The sequence below is a fragment of the Colossoma macropomum genome, unplaced genomic scaffold (genome assembly GCF_904425465.1).
Source record: "Colossoma macropomum unplaced genomic scaffold, Colossoma_macropomum, whole genome shotgun sequence".
Classification (NCBI taxonomy): Eukaryota; Metazoa; Chordata; class Actinopteri; order Characiformes; family Serrasalmidae; genus Colossoma; species Colossoma macropomum.
The window spans coordinates 9594963-9615900 of NW_023494795.1; the positions used below are offsets into that span (position 1 = coordinate 9594963).

General features: G+C 38.6%; 1 protein-coding gene across 1 annotated transcript in view; it reads left to right on the forward strand.

Moving 5' to 3' along the window:
* Positions 1 to 20938, forward strand: part of adgrf6 (adhesion G protein-coupled receptor F6) — a 228232-nt gene that overhangs the window by 69123 nt on the left and 138171 nt on the right. Inside the window, exons 63-79 of the mRNA XM_036582596.1 lie at positions 441 to 587; positions 845 to 991; positions 1994 to 2140; positions 3418 to 3564; positions 4047 to 4193; positions 5222 to 5368; positions 6035 to 6181; positions 9339 to 9485; positions 9977 to 10123; positions 10320 to 10466; positions 13833 to 13979; positions 16235 to 16381; positions 18264 to 18410; positions 18529 to 18675; positions 18770 to 18916; positions 19057 to 19203; positions 20743 to 20889. Coding sequence (XP_036438489.1) covers positions 441 to 587; positions 845 to 991; positions 1994 to 2140; positions 3418 to 3564; positions 4047 to 4193; positions 5222 to 5368; positions 6035 to 6181; positions 9339 to 9485; positions 9977 to 10123; positions 10320 to 10466; positions 13833 to 13979; positions 16235 to 16381; positions 18264 to 18410; positions 18529 to 18675; positions 18770 to 18916; positions 19057 to 19203; positions 20743 to 20889 — 2499 coding nt within the window. The remainder of the gene's footprint in view (positions 1 to 440; positions 588 to 844; positions 992 to 1993; positions 2141 to 3417; positions 3565 to 4046; positions 4194 to 5221; positions 5369 to 6034; positions 6182 to 9338; positions 9486 to 9976; positions 10124 to 10319; positions 10467 to 13832; positions 13980 to 16234; positions 16382 to 18263; positions 18411 to 18528; positions 18676 to 18769; positions 18917 to 19056; positions 19204 to 20742; positions 20890 to 20938) is intronic.

Below are 20938 nucleotides of genomic sequence, written 5' to 3' on the forward strand. Positions count from 1 at the left end.
GTGTTGTTGGCATCAAATTCAAAATGGGCATATATTTTTCAAAAAACAATAATATTTCTCAGTTTCAACATTTGATTTGTTGTCCTTGTACTATTTTCAATGAAATACAGGATTCAAATTATTTGCACATTATTGAATTTTGTTTTTATTTACATTTTGCACAGCGTCTCAACTTTTTTTTGGAAATGGGGTTATAGAACCAAGTATCTACTGGGATCGGTTCTTCTTTCAAGACTTAAAGTGTAGCCCTTAATAAGTGTGACAAACAGATTATGTCTGACATTCAACTTGTTGTAGATGAACATGTTCTCTGAAACAACAGAAGCTAGTGCAAAACCCCAGTGTGTCACAAATAAAGACCATCTTTTGAGTTGGCCGATATAGATGATAGACTTAATAGAGAATTTAAAAAAGTTTTTTCCCCCTTTTCTTTAATCAAGATGTGGATGAATGTATTAAGATTCCTGAAGTGTGTGGACCAAATGCAAACTGCACCAACGCTGTTGGAAACTACAGCTGCACATGCCTGAGAGGATACACTGTGACACATCCATACAATCCTATAAAAATCAGCAACCCATGCAGAGGTATGTTTGTCCTTATGCCATCTTTCACTGTTAGCAGAAATTGACAGTAATATTTTCCAAGCATGTGAATCAGGGTATAAGAAGCCATTGGAATGGTACCTAAACAACAGTAACCTCTTTGGATTGATGTCATAAGATATTGTATTACAAATAAAGATGTAATTTGAGTTTGATCATTTAAATTGTGGCCTGGAAAAAATACTGTTTAATTGACAATGATTAAAAGTGTCTTTGTTTCTTAACTTTCTTAAATCAAGATGTGGATGAATGCACTGAGATTCCTGAAGTATGTGGTCCAAATGCAAACTGCACCAATGCTGCTGGAAACTACAGCTGCACATGCCTGAAAGGATACAATGTGACAGATCCATACTTTCCTATTAATATGAGCAACCCATGTAGAGGTACGTTAGAAAATCTGTGTTTTTATCATTTTTGAGTGTTGGCATTAATTGCCTATGGCAGTAATATTTTTCAACTTTTATTCATCTCATAAGAAAGGTTGTACACAATAGATGCTTGGATTGGTATTTAAAATTAAATAAATTTCTAAGACTTCATATTAAAAAATATTCCAGGTCTTCCACAGAATAATGTACATTTTCAAGTTTGTCTTTTTGTGAACATTTCTATAAATTCCTGTCCTGAAAGAAATTAACTAGTGAACAGTTCTTCTGTAAGAAAGCTGATTATTTCAGACATCCAGCTTGATTTGGATAAATGGTTTTGAAAAAATAGCAGGCATTAGAACACCATCCTATGTACTACAAATAAAGGCCATAATTTGAGTTTGAGCCTCTAGATCCCATGTGTCAAACTCAAGGCCCATGGGCCGTGTCGGACCCTATTTGGCCTGCAAAATTATTTTAGTTTTCTGTTATTGTCAGCCCATTTCACCCTGAGCTGAACTACAGTCTCCAGCATGCACTGCAACGTAATGTGCACTCTAACTCCCTTTTTGTCCAACAACAATCTATGGGCCAGCAGTTACACAAAAAGAAAAGATGCCTGGTGTCTAGTTAAAGCAAATAGGCAGTTTTAAAAACCTGCTTCCTGGGGACATTTAAGGAAGTTTAGTAATTATCTGTAGCTAATGTAGCCTATTGTTTTATATAAAACTATTTGTATTTATTCAAAAATATTTTTGAATAGTTCAAGTATTCAGTGCCTATTTTGCTGTTGCAGTTTTGGTATATTTTGAATAAACAATGGCCAGTTGGGGTCATGCCAAAATGTAGAGTAAAAATAAAGAAAAACACAAGTGGCCCACGGATTTATTGAGATTTTTTAATATGGCCCTACCAGTGGTTGAGTTTGACACCCCTGCTCTATATTATAGACTGCAATAAATTGTGTTTAATAGACAATGTTTAAAAGTCTTTGTTTTGTTATTTGCTTTGATCAAGATGTGGATGAATGTACTGAGATTCCTGATGTGTGTGGTCCAAATGCAATCTGCACCAATGCTGTTGGAAACTACAGCTGCAGATGCCTGAGAGGATACAGTGTGACCTATCCGAACATTTCTATTAGTGTGAGCAATCCTTGTAGAGGTACGTTTAAAAAAATATTTTTTTTTTCATCTTTGAGTGTGGCTATAAATTGTTTATGACAACAATATTTTTCAACTATTATTTATCTTATATAAAAAGTTGTACACAGTAGATGTTTGGATTGGTACTTGAACGAAATTAATTTCTAAGACTTCGTTAAAAAAAACATTCCTGGTCTTGGCCAAAATAATGTGCATTTTCAAGCTTACAGCTGTCCTTTTGTGAACATTTCTATAAATTCCTGTCCTGAAATTATTAACTAGTGACCATTTCTTCTGTAAGACTGCTGATCTCCATTAGTGTGAGGATGATTAGATTATCTTTCACATTGAGCTCAATTTGGTTAAATAGTTTAGAGAAAATAGCAGGCAATTAGTTCACCATCCAGTGTACTAAAAATACAGGCCATGATTTGAGTTTGACCCTCTAGATCATGGGTGCTCATACTTTTGTGGCTTGAGATCTACTTTTTCCAGTGGACAGGTCATTGTGATCTACCTGAAAAAATGGTTGTTCTCATCCTTTTTTAAAAGCTTTGAAACATTTTTAATACATTTCAGTGGCCTATATGAATATTCAACATTACAAGGCAAACAACTGAAAAATCACGCTAACCTAATTCTGATTATTTGCACTGAATGGTGTCAGCCAAGTTTGTGTAGTCAGAACCACTTTTTTCTTCCTAAGTTCACTTGTAGCTGGGAATTCGTTGTCGTAGTTTCTGTGTATAGTTCGAAAATGCCTCTTAACATTCCCTTTCTTTGGAAGTGCGATGGCTACTTGGCAAATCAAGCAGATGCATTTGGAGTTTGGCACAGTAAAAATTGTGCTCCTCCCACTCTGCATGAAGGAGATCATTTTTCGGTTTCTTTGCGTTAGGTCTTTCACTCATCTTCTGAAAGAGTGAGGGTTACAAAAGGAAAAACGCAAAAATGGCACTACACAAACTGGCTATCGATAAATGAAACGTTCTAGATGGCTAGATAGATAAACTCATAGCAGTGCTTTGAGCAGGCTATGGCGTAGCTATGGCAACAAGCAATAAATTAAAGAGACAGTGGCCACATTTCACGTCAATCATGTTGACCTGCCCACCACCAGGCGCAGTAAGAAAGTGTCGAAATTTGATAGCCTGTTTGAATGAGATGCGATCCACCAATGTGCACTGTGGGATCGACTTATTGGGCACCCTCTGCTCTAGATTATGGACTGCAATTATTACTGTTTAATAGACAATGTTTAAAAGTCCCTTTGCATTGTTATTTGCTTTAATCAAGATGTGGATGAATGTACTGAGATTCCTGATGTGTGTGGACCAAATGCAAACTGCACCAATGCTGTTGGAAACTACAGCTGCAGATGCCTGAGTGGCTATAATGTGACAAATCCATACTTTCCTATCAACATTAGCAACCCGTGTAGAGGTACGATTGTCAATCATTAATTTTTTTCTTTTTTGATGGCAGCAAAACCTTTGACATGAACATTTTCCAAGCACTTTTGTCTCATATAAAACAAGGTATGAAAAAAGAGTCATTGGAATGATACCTGAGCAAAAGTAACTGGGAGAATTGTTGTCATAAGATATTGTAGTTGTTCCTAAAAATACTTTCATGTTACAAGTTTACTGCTGTCTTTTCTTAGACGCTTAAATAAGTTCCTGTCCTGAAACTAACTAGCGAGAAGATCTTTCATCTTTCAGTTTTTGTGTAAAGACTCCCGGTGTAGACCATAAGTGTGAGAATAGATTAAATTAGTTCCGAAATACTGGTTGTTTTTGGTTATTGTGTTCTACAACATCCACTGTATCATTTGAGTGTGTTCATCTAAATTGTGGCCTGGAAAAAAATACTGTTTAATTGACAATGATTAAAAGTGCCTTTTTTTGCTTACGTTTTCCATCAAGATGTGGATGAATGCACTGAGATTCCTGAAGTATGTGGTCCAAATGCAAACTGCACCAATGCTGTTGGAAACTACAGTTGCACATGCCTGAAAGGATACAATGTGACAGATCCATACTTTCCTATTAATATGAGCAACCCGTGTAGAGGTACGTTAGAAAATCTGTGTTTTTATCATTTTTGAGTGTTGGCATTAATTGCCTATGACAGTAATATTTTTCGACTTTTATTCATCTCATAAAAAAGGTTGTACACAATAGATGCTTGGATTGGTATTTAAATGAAGTGAATTTCTAAGACTTCATATTAAAAAATATTCCAGGTCTTCCACAAAATAATGTACATTTTCAAGTTTGTCGTTTTGTGAACAGTTCTATAAATTCCTGTCCTGAAAGAAATTAACTAGTGAACAGTTCTTCTGTAAGACTGCTGATCTTCATTAGTGTGAGAATGATTAGATTATCTCAGACATCCAGCTTGATTTGGATAAATGGTTTTGAAAAAATAGCAGGCATTAGAACACCATCCTATGTGCTACAAATAAAGGCCATAATTTGGGTTTGAGCCTCTAGATCCCATGTGTCAAACTCAAGGCCCATGGGCCGTGTCGGGACCCTATTTGGCCTGCAAAATTATTTTAGTTTTCTGTTATTGTCAGCCCATTTCACCCTGAGCTGAACTACAGTCTCCAGCATGCACTGCAACGTAATGTGCACTCTAACTCCCTTTTTGTCCAACAACAATCTATGGGCCAGCAGTTACACAAAAAGAAAAGATGCCTGGTGTCTAGTTAAAGCAAATAGGCAGTTTTAAAAACCTGCTTCCTGGGGACATTTAAGGAAGTTTAATAATTATCTGTAGCTAATGTAGCCTATTGTTTTATATAAAACTATTTGTATTTATTCAAAAATATTTTTGAATAGTTCAAGTATTCAGTGCCTATTTTGCTGTTGCAGTTTTGGTATATTTTAAATAAACAATGGCCAGTTGGGGTCATGCCAAAATGTTAAGTAAAAATAAAGAAAAACACAAGTGGCCCACGGATTTATTGAGATTTTTTAATATGGCCCTACCAGTGGTTGAGTTTGACACCCCTGCTCTATATTATAGACTGCAATAAATTGTGTTTAATAGACAATGATTAAAAGTCTTTGTTTTGTTATTTGCTTTGATCAAGATGTGGATGAATGTACTGAGATTCCTGATGTGTGTGGTCCAAATTCAAACTGCACCAATGCTGTTGGAAACTACAGCTGCAGATGCCTGAGAGGATATAATGTGACGAATCCATACTTTCCTATCAACATTAGCAACCCGTGTAAAGGTACGATTTTTTGTTGGCAGCAATAATTTTGACCTTAACATTTTCTAAGCACTTTTGTCTCATATTAAACAGGAAAATTTAAACAAGACGCTGATAAATAGCTGATTTCTGCTTCGTATCACCAAAGAATGAGGGATGGGTGATAATAAATAATTGTCTTATGCCCCCTCTTTGTAAGCATATGATGCCTTAAATGTAACTAAAGCCCAGCAGCGAGGTTGCTGTACTTTACCCTTCTCTGCTGTCACTGAAGACGGGTCAGGTCGCCTACAGAACACTGCTAGTGATGAATAATTTTTTATTTTTTTTTTTAATTTTGACGTTTGTCCCATTTTGTAGGGCAAGATTTCAATCACTACTCCTTGTAACTCAGTTCCAAGGGGTTAGGGTGACACTCGAAAACAAGGGGTGGGGTAAAAAGAAGAAATGGGATTGGGCCCAAGTATAGGCTTCTCAAAGTGTGACAATAGACAGGTTACAACTGACATTCAGATTCTTTTAGATGGACTGTGTTCTATGAAATAACAGAGGTTAGCACACAATGCAGTCTGTTACAAATAAAGACCATCTTTTCATTTGGATCATCTAAATAATGAACTTTAATTAACGCTGGTTAAAAGCAAATGTTTAAAAGTCTGTTTGTTTTGTTACTTTTTTTTAATCAAGATGTGGATGAATGTACTGAGATTCCTGAAGTGTGTGGACCAAATGCAAACTGCACCAATGCTGTTGGAAACTACAGCTGCACATGCCTGAGAGGATACACTGTGACAAATCTGTCCTTTCCTATCAATGTCAGCAACCCATGCAGAGGTACGTTTGTCAACCAGTGCTTTTTTCCAATCTTTCACAATATTTTTACAATATGACACATATATGCATATAAATGCATATAAAAATACAACAGGAGTTTTGAGACTGGTGGGCAGACCTTGCTCTGGACCTCTAGGGGGGTCTGGGGACATGCTCCCTCAGAAGAAAAATGTGTGTATTTTAAAGTTAAATGCATCAATCTGGTGCACTTTAACCCTTTGTGTGGTGTTGATGTGTTTGTTACTCAGTGGTCTGGTGGACCCACCGCATTGTTGTTTTTTTTAAGATCAATACAGTCATAACAATTTATGTAAAAATACCAGATGTTTACAACGTGTGGGAGGAGAACAGAGTGAAGGACACAGCACCTCCACACTTTTATTCCCTGCAGGTTCACCCCAACACCACGTGTGTAATATAAATGTGTAGGGGGTGAACAGAGTGTGGGCACTGAAAATGTGTTATATGTTCTTCACAGAAAATTAGCAAAAACCAAGGAATCTGAGGTTGAAATAATAATAAATCGCATCATTTTTTTCTTTTGGTAAACAATGAAAATGGGTCCCACAGACCTGAACACCACACAAGGTTTAAGAGCAAACTTAAGATATTAGATCTATGAAGAATATTGTGCTCTGAACAATTTTGTGCTTTAATAATTTCATCATTAACACACTTGTTGCTTGGGTAAGAATGGTGATGACACAGCAAAATGGTCACACCCACATAGCATGGTAAAGGAGTTTAACAGTTCACAAATGGTCAAAAAAAACAGAACAAAAAAGATTAGTGCATAAAGTCCTCAAAGAAATTAAACCGAAGTAGTTACCCATGCTTAACACAGCCTCTTCAGCACTAACAGCTAAAAACACAGCCCTCTGTCCCAAAAAAACAACGACTTAAACTATATTCAGGCTCTTCAACATAAAATCTTTGTACAAATGGACCTATAACAGCCCAATATAAGCATTTCTTCTCTTAATAAAAACAGCATGTATTCACAGGGCAGCTGCAAACAATTCTCTGCTGTACTGGATCCTTACTAGGGCCACGATGTATGCCCTTAGAGTTAGACCATCTCCGTGAAGCACTGGTTAACCCAAGTATGCACTGTACTATTATCCTCTAGCTTGCTGCTAAGAGAAGCTAGCGGGCCTGGTAAACGGAGCGAAGCTGTGCTGTAGGGCTGGGCAATTAATCGTAAAGTAATCGAAACTGACGTTCAGAACCTCTAACCGATGTAATCTTGCCCATATTGGTTATTTCAATTTTTTAAAAATTCAAAAGAACAACGTGTCACGTTGCTTCACGCAGCTCATCCAGAGGTAAACAATCATGGCTATGAATGAATGCCAGTTGCTTCCGGAGGTTTCAGTTTAATCTTGGCCAGCGTCACAGGAGCCATCATGAAGCTTCACTGACTGACAGCTGGGCTCATCACCCAGAATGTGTTCCAGCTTGCCGTAAAAAGGGCGCGGTCACTTCTTTGGTTCATGTCCTCAGATTCTTTAAACTTTGCTTTTGGACTTTTAACTGTTCTTTGACACTGCAGCCTCGCTCTCCTACGGATGCGTTCAGCCGATTCTTTCGAAATCTCATCGAACACGGAGGGTTTTGGATGAGTCTCTTCTAATTTTTGTACAGAAATATCACCCCAAATGTTTATGAGGTCTCAGCAGCGCGAAATTATGACAAACGAATTCCGATCTGGTTGTTGAGACGATTTAGATTAAAATATAAGATGTGTAGAGCATATTTACAGTACAAACCTTGTACTGTAACAAACAAAAAAAAATTTTCATTAACCATAATCGAGGTAAAATATTACATTAATTGTGAAATTGATTTGAGGTCATAACACCCAGCACTACTGTCTACTGTAGTACAAAACGGAGGGACTTGTTTTCTGCAGGCTTAGGGAGAGGAGTGTGGCTGACTGCTGTTGAGAGATTTGCTTTGCTGAAACAATGGGGCAAAGCACAACATTGTTTATGTTATGAATTAATTGAATGAATGAATTTAGAACCATTGGCCAACTGTGATGGCGCACAGAGGAATTCGACCTTCACATTTTACCCATTCGTGCAGTGAATCACCCACTTACATGCACACTAGTGAACACACACACCGGGGGGCAGTGAGCACACTTGCCCCGAGCGGTGGGCAAGGTGGGGGTTACGTACTGTCGGCTCTGTGGATCGAACCTTACAAGGCTGGTTCCCTAACCTCCAGCCCACGACTGCCCACATTTATTATGATAAGTTTAAAAATATTTTTGATTCGTAATGAAACTGTGGAGGTCCAAATTAGACTATGGCAGGCTGAGCCAGATTGGACCGACTAGATCAGAGGGGTCTAATCATGTCCACAATGGGACAGTGTGTCTGCAGGTGTTCATGATCAAGGCAACTAACCCCCAACTGCTCCCCGGGTGCTGTGGATAGGGCTGCCCACCTCTCCGGGCAAGTGTGCTCGCTGCCCCCAAGTGTGTGTGTTCACTAGTATGCATGTATGTGGGTGTTCATTCCAGCAAAGCAGGAGTAAACTAGATCATTTCTTTGAAAACTGAGCCCAACTGATTTAAGAAGTGTAGTTTAGACTGTTTGAAATGTAAGCCACACTGCAGCCACACTGACTCTTTGTGGATAACATTAGACACCCCTGATAAAGATAGCAGACTTGAATAAACACTGATTAATAGATAATGTTTAAAAGTCTTTTTGTTTTGTCACTTTCTTGAATCAAGCTGTGGATGAATTTACTGAGTTTCCTGAAATGTGTGGTCCACTGTATACAATGTGATGAATCTGTATATTCCTATTAATGTGAGCAGTCAATGCAGAGGAGACATTTGAAAATCAGTTTTAACCATTTTTGGGTATAGACAGAGATATACTGTGACTGTCTTTTCTTGAACATTAGTGTAAGTTGGTGAGTAATTCTGTAAATACTGTTGGTCTTCATTAGTGTGAGAATGGGTAAATTATCTCAGATTTGCAGCTAGTTTCAGTTAATGGGTTCTACAAATTCACAGGTTAGTACAGCGTCCAGTGTTTTTTATAAATAATGACCGTCATTTGAGTTGGACCTGCTAGATTATGGACTGTTTAATAGACAATGATTAAAAGTGTCTTTGTCTACAATTTTTTTCATGAAGATGTGGATGAATGTACCGAGATTCCTGAAGTGTGTGGTCCAAATGCAGACTGCACTAATGCTGCAGGAAACTACAGCTGCACATGCCTGAGAGGATATAATGTGACAAATCCATACAGTCCTATCAACATCAGCAACCCATGCAGAGGTATGTTTGAAAATCAATGCTTTTGCCATCCTTGAGTATTCACAGTAATTACCCATGCCAGTAAAAGTTTTTTAGCATCTCTTATAAAAACGGTTACACCATAGATTTTTGGAATACTTTAACAAAAGAAATTTCCAGGATTGTATGTTAAAAGATACTCCAGGTCTCACTCAGAATACTTTCATTTTACAAGTTTACTGCTGTCTTTTCTTTAACACTGTTCCTGTCATGAAACCGTTAACTAGTGACCAGTTCCTCTATGAAGACTGTCAGTCTCCATTAATGAGGGATTGGTTCGATTATCTCTGACATGCAGCTTGAATTAGATAAATGGTATCAAATGGAAAATAACAGAAGGTGGCAGAGCATCCAGTGTAATACATATAAAGGCCATTGTTTGAGTTTGACTCTGTAGATTACGGACTGCAGTGAATACTGTTTGATAGACATTGATCAAAAGTCTTTTTGTTTTGTCACTTCCTTTAATCAAGATATGGATGAATGTACTGAGATTCCTGGCGTGTGTGGTCCAAATGCAATTTGCACCAACGCTGCAGGAATCTACACTTGCACGTGCCTGAATGGATATAATGTGACAAATCCATACTTCCCTATTAACATCAGCAACCCGTGCAGAGGTACGTAATGTAATTTTGTTGACTAAAACTCATCTTTTCCACTGACTCCTGGTATAATTTATTTGTACATATTTTACTTGTTTTAGTCACCCTCTTTAAGTTGTGTCACCCCCTGCCCTCCTTTTCCTTTGGTGTGCATATTCCTTATACTTCACAGTTAACATGAATTAAATACTAATCATTTTGGTCTTTTTAGATGTGGATGAATGTCTTTCTGCACCATCTGTATGTGGATTAAACTCCAGCTGCAACAACACAATAGGAGGATACAGTTGCTTTTGCTGGGATGGGTTTACTGCAACAAACTCAAGTCTAGCTGTCAACATTACTAACCCTTGTATAGGTAAGTTATTATATGTTTTTATTTAAAAGAAAAAAGTTTTAAAGATTAAAATAGCCTGATCAGCACCTCATCAATTAGTTTTACATTTATTTTGTGGTTTGATTGGTTTATGCATTGTGAAAAAAGAAAGGCCCCAGTTCGGTATGTGTATACTTTATTTTTAAAGAGCCTCAAGACTGCACATACACAGCCACAATCTTTCAGCACTTGGTGGGTAAAAACACACTACTTTAAATTGACAGCCTGTGAATTTGTGATCTCAGAAATCTCCGTTCCCAGCAGTAAACCACGAGAAACCACGTTATAGTCCACGATAGTTAAAAGGTGATGCTAGATATGTTGTGACATAAAAGGGGTTTAATTCTATGTTGTGACATAGAATTAAACCCCTTTTAACTGTAGTAAAAATCACAGCCACAAATGTCTGTTTGCTGTGATAAAACAATATAATATACAATATAATAAAATAAAACATTTGGTTAAAAAAAGTTCAAAGGTGGATTCTTGAACAGCAGTTTGCTCAATAATACAGAATTCAGATGAAGCATGCAATCATACAGTCATCTGCAAATGTTTGCGCAATATAATTTCTTGATTTTTAAAGTAAAACAATATTCTATACAAATTACATTAATTAAAAATACAAATTTTCTGTAAATGTTAATGCACAGTTTCTTTCAGACTGTAATAAATTCTCTGACTCTTCAAACCTTGTGCTAATGCTTAGCAGCTGGGCACATCTTTAAGTAGCTGGATCTGAAATGAAGCTATTTGATGCTTACAAAGCAGAGGAAGGCTATAAAAAGATATCAAAGCTCTTCATCTTGCAATTTCCACTGCCTAAAATGTCATTATGAAAATGGCAGTTTTCTGGAAGATCTGGAAGACCAAAAAATAAAAAAAAACTCTTGGAAAGAACTGCTTGCATCCTGGCCAGAAAGGCAACACAAAGCCCTGATATGACAGTAGAGGACCTGCAGGAAAGTTTAGCAGAAGTGGCAGTTCTACTGTGCATCGCTGCTTGCACAAATATGACCTAAGTAGAAGGCCCATTCCCATTTCTTAATTTTAACCTCTACCCCTTGTTTTCAAGTGTAACCTTGCCCATTAGAACTGAGTTACTAGGGGTAGTGATTGAAATCTTCCCCAATGAAATGGGACAACTCTCAGATAAAAAAAGAGCCTTGCTTCATTAACAGGCTATGCTGCCAATCTGCAGTGATAGCAGAGGACCGGTAAAGTTCAGGAACCTTGCAAAGTTTGGACACTCTTTCTGGAGTGGAGTTTTAGAATTTTCAAAGAGGGGTGCGCCAGAATTCTGAGGCACCAGAATGTAACTGCTGCACCATTTAAGGTGAAATGGAAAATTTAGCTAGCTAGCTACCGAGACGTCAGCATACTATTAGTGATATATATGCTTGTTATGAAGAAGAGGACCATAATATATTAAAATGAAATTAAAAAATACAATGCTGAAATGACATTAAGATAATACAGTGGTTATCATAATTTTTTAAACAGAGAAAATACTTACATTTGTGGGTTTCTTTGGTTGCTTGTGCAGCCATCTTGCTGTTTTTTTTCTTTTTCTCATAACACTTCGTTTGGAGTGAGCCTCTGAAAAGCTTGCATTATTGGAGGGCCATGTAGCCCTAACACTTCACCCTACCCCTCTATCTCAATGAAAGTTGGGACGTTCTATCCCTAAGCATGAACGCGCAAAACGGAGGAGTAAGGAGTGAAGTGGGATTGGCCTGAAGAGTCATCAGAAGGAAACCTTACCTATGACCTTACCACAAAAGTCAACATTTTAAGTATGTAAAACAACATCTAGATAAGTCTGGTTCAGGTGAATCTTTTATACTGTAGCATGAAGGGTTCTCAGAAGACAGTCGGACAACTCAAAGTTCTTATCCATAATTTAGCTTCTCGCTAGTCCTACCAGACCAAGTCCCTAGGAGCCCGTTGCCCTCACTTGCTCATGCACTTGGCCAACTAATGGGACTCCGAAGTTGCCGAGGGGTGCCAGCAGCGCACTGGCGATGCCAGGGAGCCTGGAGGGGTTCTCTGTGTGGATGGGGAGTGTGCATTGGGTTCTGGAGGCCATCTTTCTGGACAGCCCCAAGGATGGCAGTCCCGATGTAACACCACGTCAGGTTCTAGTGCACACGAGATACACCACGTCTGGCAGCCTTTCCATCCCGAGCCAGGGTCCCAAAGATTCACCGTCCTGCTTAGGGGAGCAACTTTCCCGGTGGCGCAAGTTAAACACCCAGACTCTCTGTACTGGCTGAAACTTTCGACCATTAACCCACCAACCACAGTTACACTTTCTCTGTTGTCCACCTCATCAATGATGCTGGCGAGGGTGCTGCTCGCATACGCCACCTACGACCTTGGGGGATGCATAAGCCAGCTCTAGCCCCACAGAAAACAAAGGCCAGTGGGGAAGTGAGCCTCTTTTGGTGTGAGGGAGCATGCCTGGAAGCAGTGACACTGATAAGCCGGTGTCAATGAGGGCAGTGAGCTGTTTCCTGTCTATGCTACACTGGACCCAAAATCTGTCTGGCTGACTTCCTTTTTCCTGCTGCCTTAAATTTGGTGCGGTGTCCCCTCTTCCTGCACCTCTAGCACACCAATTGAACCGCCACTTCTCACTTGGACCCTATGCAGCACCACTGGGACCAACCTCTCGTCTTCGGTTTACGAGCCAGTTCTGACACCATTGTAAAGTGAGGGGTTTTCCCAAGAACCTTAGACAACCCAAAATTTTTGCACCTTTATTTCGAACATTCAGAAAATGGCCCTTAGCCTAGCTCACGGCTCTTACTGTTAGCAGGCTTTCACTAATAGCCACCTAGTCTTCTCAAGCTTGCCACAACATCCATCACTGGCCACACCCAGCCTGCCGCTCAAAGCAAGCGTTGACTGCTGAGCAAACCCAGTGAACAAATGCAACCGAACCATAAAATCCAAAAACAACATGCAAGCAGCCTCTGAAAAACCACCCCACCATTTGCCTTTCAAACTGGACAGAACACAGGCATGCTCCGACAACACAAGTCAGCTGTATTTTGCTCCTTGTGCACTTATGCACTGTGCATAAATGAATGCCTTGTATGTCCATCTTAAAACCCCAAGTTTAAATGCCTTTGGTCAAATGACATGTTTTGTTAAAAACAGGTTAACACAGCTCTGCACGTTTTAATCCACAAATACTGTTTATTTGATAAATTTAACACAGTAACATTATCAACATTATTAACTCTAAACAAATTTAAAATTTTAATGATCATTTCCTCTGCCAATACATAATAGCTGCTGATAGACAAAATTACAAAACAAAACCTTTTATTTATTTCACAGATATGGATGAATGTCTATCTGTACCATCTGTTTGTGGTCCAAACTCCACCTGCACCAACACAATAGGAGGATACAATTGCTCTTGCTGGCCTGGATTTACTGCAACAAACTCAAATCTTACTGTTAACATTACTAACCCTTGTATAGGTAAGTTGTTAAACATCAGTAAATATAGAAACGTTCCAGTGTTTTCTATACCTTCCATTAATGTGTTCATATGTGGAAACATACAGTATGTGATACAAGTTAGCCTGGAATATATTTCACTGGATTCTGACAATATACAAAGAATTATACAACAGTTAGTTCTGGCCATGCAAGCTGATTGGTTGAGAAGTGTTCTAACCGTGCTGTTATTTCACCATAACATCACGTTTTTTTCCACAAACACTATCACTCCGCTGAGACGCCGTTGCTAAGCAACGACTTTGACAGCTGTAGGAGATGCTCAAGCCATTTGAACGTTTTTACTTCTTACTTTGCGTAAACAGAAAATTGATGCTTTCAAGATCACATTTGACGGACAGTCGATTTGGTCAGACTCTGAAGATGAGACTAAACTAAATTCCCAAGCTGTCATCACCACTGAGCAGCTTTTCAGTCGGCAGCTGCGACAGAAGAACAGCTAAACAACCTGGAATCAGCCAGAAATGAACCCAACACCATTCGCCAAACTAAATGGGCTGTAAGATGCTTTACAGACTGGCTGGAACAAAAAACATTAATATTGATAAATTGACAAAACTGAGCTAAACCTGATATTGCTCCAGTTTTATGGCTCAGTCCGTAATTTACTAGGCAAGTCTTACAGCAGGCTGTGCAGTGAGTGAGCAGAGTTCATTACTCTAAGTTGCCTGTTAAGGACCTATAATTTGGCTAACATTAAAACATATTAAATGCCACTTTCACTGCAATTTATTTATTTCTTATTTATTTAACTGTTGAATAAAAGAATAAAACACAAGAGGGAGTGTGTTATCGCGAATTACATCACGGCTGTGATGATCTACAGCACTCTTCTTCGGCTCGTGCCTGCAACCAAATCACAGCGTGATGTTATTTCATGATAACACACTCCCTCTCGTGTTCTGAAATCCTCCTGCAATGCAATGAACACACCCAGCACCAAACACCCACCTACTATACACTTATTCAGTCTCTGTATAAACCGAGCTAATTTCAAGGTGACTGAAGTAAGCAAAGGCTCAGTCTCACTTTTCTTTTTCTTTGGTTCTTTATGAAAGGTGGTAATCCAGCATTGGTATTGTTAGTAGGCCCCAGTATGGCAGTTGAAGATCAGGGTGCTCCTGTTGCGAAAAAAAATGCTGCGTATTCCGCAAATGTCCTTATGAGTGAATAACTGCCGTGATGGTTCAAGTCCTTGCAGTAACCAGCAGAAAAGATCCCATTTAAAAAATCCTGTGAGAACAAAGCCACTATTCGCACAGGTCAAACTCTAGCATCAGGAAAACAACTAGCAAACATTAACAGACCAAAAAAACAAGAGCAAACTGCCACAGCCAAAGGCACTCACAACCAAAATAAACATCAAGCTCAAATAACATGCATACAACATTTTTTTTTAACTTGTGAAAAGGCTTGGGACACTGTGATGGTGGTCCTTCACTCTCTCTTGTGGTCCTTTCTTCTCTCTTACATGCATGTAAGAGCCAAGTCCCTAGGGTTTTCCTTTACAGGAGGAAAACTGAACTGTGCATAAACCTGTATATTGCTGTTGTTGGAAGAAAACCTAATATCTCCATTTTTGACATTTTACATTGTGTGTAAATTTCATGATGAATGGACTAAAAGAAATGACCCAAAATTACTTGGAAAAGTGTCTGGTTCCATTAACTTACATTACAAGTAAAGTGTTTTCCTTATCCTGTAAAGTTACCTTTTTGGAGATACAAGGTTTTCTTTCGACAACAGCGATATGTAGTCTTGTGTGGCTACAAACTGTCAGTTTATTATATTGCAAAAAGAACATGATCTCACAGATGTGTAAATACTAATAATTTTGATCTTTTAGATGTGGATGAATGTCTATCTGCACCATCTGTGTGTGGATTAAACTCCACCATGCACCAAACTCAAAACATCAGTGCTATTAACCCTTGCATAGATAAGATATTAAACTTCAATAAAATCTGCTCAAATCATTTTAAGATTAGTAAGAAAAATGCTTCCTTGAATGTGTTTCTGCATTTTCTGTTGACTTAGCGATTTTCTGTTGACTAGCGAGTGTATTAAGACACCTGCAGTATTTCTTCGTTATCCAAACACATACTGTAAACTGAATGAAAACTTGAACTTGAAACTGAAAATATTATATAATAAAATTAATCTTCAGAAAGACTCATTTAAAAAATTGTGATTACATCTGTTTATTTATTTCGCAGATGTGGATGAGTGTCTGTTCACACCATCACCTTGTGGTCCACACTCCACCTGCAACAACACAGTAGGAGGATACAGCTGCTCTTGCCGGGATGGGTTTGCTGTCACAAACGCAAATCTAAATGTCGGCATTAGTAACCCTTGCATTGGTAAGATATTTAGTGTCAGTGTAATGTTTTGCTTTTAAATTTAAAAAAAGAATGTTTTTATACCATCTAGTACTTAAAACACATATTAATGTGAGGAAAGATCAACAGTCTGTGATCTTTTGTGATCAAGAGTTATAATGTGCACTCGCAGACAAAAAATGAAATACTTCCAGTAAAAACAACATTTTGGGGGGCTCCCGAGTGGCGCAACCGTCTAAGCGTTGGCCCTCTCATCAGGAGATCGCGAGTTCGATCCCTGGTGATGCTACAGCCATCCGTAGCCGGGAGTCCAAGAGAGCACAATTGGCCTCACTCTCTCTGGGTGGGTAGGATGGCCCCTCCTTCTCCCCCCATCACTCAGCGCGATGCTAGTCAGCACAGGCGTCTGTTAGCTGACGTAACAGATCTGGCGGTTGGCGCTTTCTTCCGAGCGCGTTCGGCTGTCCAATTACGTTGTTGTGAGCGGCAGCTCGAAAAGAAGCGGTGGTTGGCTTCACAGGTCTCGGAGGAAGCCTGTGTTAGCCTTCACCCTCCTAGCGTTGATAGCATTGTGTGATTGGGGGAGTCCTAACTAGCGGGTGGAATTAGAGACGACTAAATTGGGGAGAAATCGGGTAAAAATAAAAAAAAATAAAAAAACATTTTGTTAATTTTCTCAGTTAAGATAAGTCAACACATCCATTATTTATTTGCTGACTAACACATTGGAAAAATTAAAACCTAAAAACCTTTGCCATAAATTTTGCACAGAGCACATTTTTTAGTTGTTTTCCCCCAATATGTTAAATTCAGTAAATAAACAACATTTATGTGTCAAAATGTGCAGAAGTGTGTTCTCTGTAGAGGATGTGTAACTTACTTTCACTTAGAAAATCAACAAAACATGTTATTTGAGCAGGTGCACCCAAACTTTTCCATATTACTGCACAAGAGACTAAAGAAATGGCATAGACTTCTCTGGGTGCTCCAAACTCCACCTGCAGAACTTTGTTTCAATTTAAATGGTTGCCACCTCTTGGATGGCACGTTATAATATTATGAGAGAGAGAACTTGTTGCTCCTTTCCTGATTTCCTCAGCCATGCATACCAAGACAAGGCCACCAGGGTCGAACCACAGATGTAAATGCATAGATGCCACATTGTCTGTTGTTCTCAATCTGAGGTGATACATCTGCGCGTCCATGTTTGAGCAGTCAAGATCAACAAATACACATGTATTGAGTTCTCATGATTAAATCAGCTATGATTTCCTTATAAAGCAGCACTGGACCTACGGAATATAAAAAATTAAGAAATGTTAATGTTACACAGCTGTTTTTGTTTGTGTCAACCTTTCAGCTGTGCAGTCTTTCTTGAACTTTTTTGCTTTCTGTAGTTCCAGTGTGTTGCTTGGTGTTGATTTCTGTATAGTTAATGCGCGTGATGACTTGATTTGTGAAGAAGGATGTGAATTTGAGGGGGGACTGAATTGGTAGCAACACTGGCAGACTGTCAACGTTCAGTCCACCACTCGTGGTCTGTAACAATTGTACTCGCCTGGGAAGTCAAAGTGTTCCCAAACAAAAGATGAGTGTGAATTCACGTCAGTTTTTTACTAATAAGCACACTTTTTAGAGGTACTTAAAGTTTTAGAAATAACAGACTGCTGTATTTGTTGCAGTTGTCTCTATATTTATTGGCATGGGTAAAAAGAGGTAATGGTGTTTATAGTGAATTAGCTCAGTCTCACACTGAAAATATTGTCAAAATATCTGACCTTTATTACATTTCAAAGAATGTGTAATTTTCCTTTATGTTTAAATGGTCTGAAAATTTACTTTTGCACCCTTTTGCTGGGGAAAAAAAAACATTTTAATCCAAATAATCATTTTTATCTTTTAGATATAGATGAATGTCTGTTTGCACCATCTGTATGTGGATTAAACTCCATCTGCAACAACACAGTAGGAGGATACAGTTGCTCTTGCTGGGATGGATTCACTGCAGTAAACTCAAGTCTAAGCGTCAGTGTTAATAACTCCTGTGTAGGTAAGAGTCTAAATGCTGGTGTTGTGTTATGTTGGCAGTGAGTGTTTTAATGATAAATCACTTTTCCAATACGGGAAATATGTTGATGCAATAATTACAGCTAATTCTGTCATTACAGATGTGGATGAATGTTTGTCTGAACCGTCTATTTGTGGTCCAAACTCCACCTGTATCAACACAGTAGGAGGATACAGCTGCTCTTGCTGGTCTGGATTTAACATAAGCAACTCAAGTCTAAGTGTCAGTGTTAATAACTCTTGTAGTGGTAAGCTGGTTTTGTGTTATTAGATAAAGCTTTAAGACTGCTAACAGTGAAAATGAGCAACTTTACAAAAAAGAATTGTTTATCAACCTTCCAGATGTGGACGAATGTCTGTCAACTCCATCTGTATGTGGTCCAAACTCCACCTGCATCAACACAGTAGGAGGATACAATTGCTTTTGCTGGAATGGATTTACTGCTACAAACTCAAGTCTAAGGGTTAACATTAGTAACCCTTGTAGGGGTAAGTCATCAAACTTTAGGTTCAGTTCTGTCAGAGGCCTTTGAAGCTTTAATGATGATAATGGACACACCTAATCCTGTGAATGTGTGCTTATAAGATGTACTTAAACATATATTAAATGAAATAAATTTATTTCACAGATGTAGATGAATGTCTGTCTTCACTATCTGCTTGTGGATCAAATTCCAACTGCACCAACACTTTAGGAGGATACAGCTGCTCTTGCTGGCCTGGATTTACTGCAACCAGTGCAAACTTAACTATCAGCATTACAAACCCATGTATAGGTAAGTGATTTTGCCTAAAACATTTCAAGTTTGAAAGATAGAGACTCTGCTAGTCAAGTTCTATCACACTAAACTCACCCAACCATGCCTTTACGGGCCGTGCTTTGTACACTGGGGCTCAGTCATGCTGGAACAGAAAAGGTTCCTCCCCAGATTCCTCCCACAATGTTTGAAGCATACAGTTGTCCACAATGTCTTGGTCTGCAACCCCACAACATTGTCCCTCCTCCACCAAACTTTACAGTTGGCACAATGCAGTCATGCAGGTAACGTTCTCCTGGCATTTGCCAAACCCAGACTCGTCCATCAGACTGACAGATAGACAAGCGTGATTTGTCACTCCACAGAATACGTTTCCGCTGCTCCAGAGTCCAGTGACGGCGTGATTTACACAGCTCCATCCAACGCTTGGGATTGGGCTTGGTGACATAAGGCTTGCGTGCAGCTGCTCAGCCATCAAAACCCATGACATGAAGCTCCTGCGCACAGTTTTTGTGCTGATGTTATTGCTAGAGGAGGTTTAGAAATCTGCAGTTATTGAGTCGCAGAGCGTCGTTGACCTTTATGCACTATGCTCCTCAGCACTCGTCAACCTGTTGTGTAACTACATGGTCTGAAACTTTGTGGCTGAATTGCTGAGGTTCCTAAATGCTTCCACTTTTCAATAATACCACTCACAGTTTATCAAGGAATGTCTACGAGGGAAGAAATTTTGCAAACTGTCTTGTTGCGACGGTGGCATTCTCCACACTCAAATTCAGTGAGCTCTTTAGAATGTCCTGTTCTTTTACAAATGTTTGTAAAGGCAGGCTGCATGGCTAGGTGCTTGATTTAATACACCTGTGGCAGTGAGACTAAATGAAACACCTGAATTAAATGATTAAGAGGTGTGTCCCAATACTTCTGTCCATATAGTGTATCACATTTTATGACCAATTAATGCAGAAAACAAGGTAAGTAAAAAGGTTTCACATATTTTTTACTTTTCACTATGCAGTTACTTTTTTCAATGTCTAAAGTATTTTGGAGATACAGGAGAACATTTTTAAATTACAAACACTGCTGTAATTATCTATTTACACTCATTTTATGTCAATTTTGATCTTCGTTTTTGAAATTTTATTAGACCTTTATAACTGATGTAATACAGCTTTCTCAGTCTTTATGTAGTCATGCTATTTATAACTCTGAGCACATCTAAAACTTGTTGTGTTGAAGTGGACTAGCATACTGAATTAATTTTATACATTGATCTGCAACTAAATTGGTTTTATATTATTGGAAACATTGACTCCAAACATCTGAACAGTAGTTTATGTAGTCTAAACTCCACCAGCGTCAACACGGTAGGAGGTCACAGTTACCCTTGACTAAATAGATTTATTACAATAAACTCAAGTGGAAGTGTCAGTAACAGTGACGCTTGTATGTTGTTATTTAATAGTGGTTTATTTTTTTGCTGAAATAATTTGAAATTTTGATTTTGATTGAAACTGCTGATGAAAGAATACAAGATAAACTTTTTACTTTCTCTCACAGATACAGATGAATGTACACCTGAACCATCTATATGTGGTCCAGACTCCACCTGCACCAACACAATAGGAGGATACAACTGCTCTTGCGTGGGAGGATTTACCAAAACAAACTCAAGTCTGATGATTAGCGTTAATAACACTTGTAGAGGCAAGTACTTACGTATAAATGTAATATCATACTCAAATCTTTTCCACTG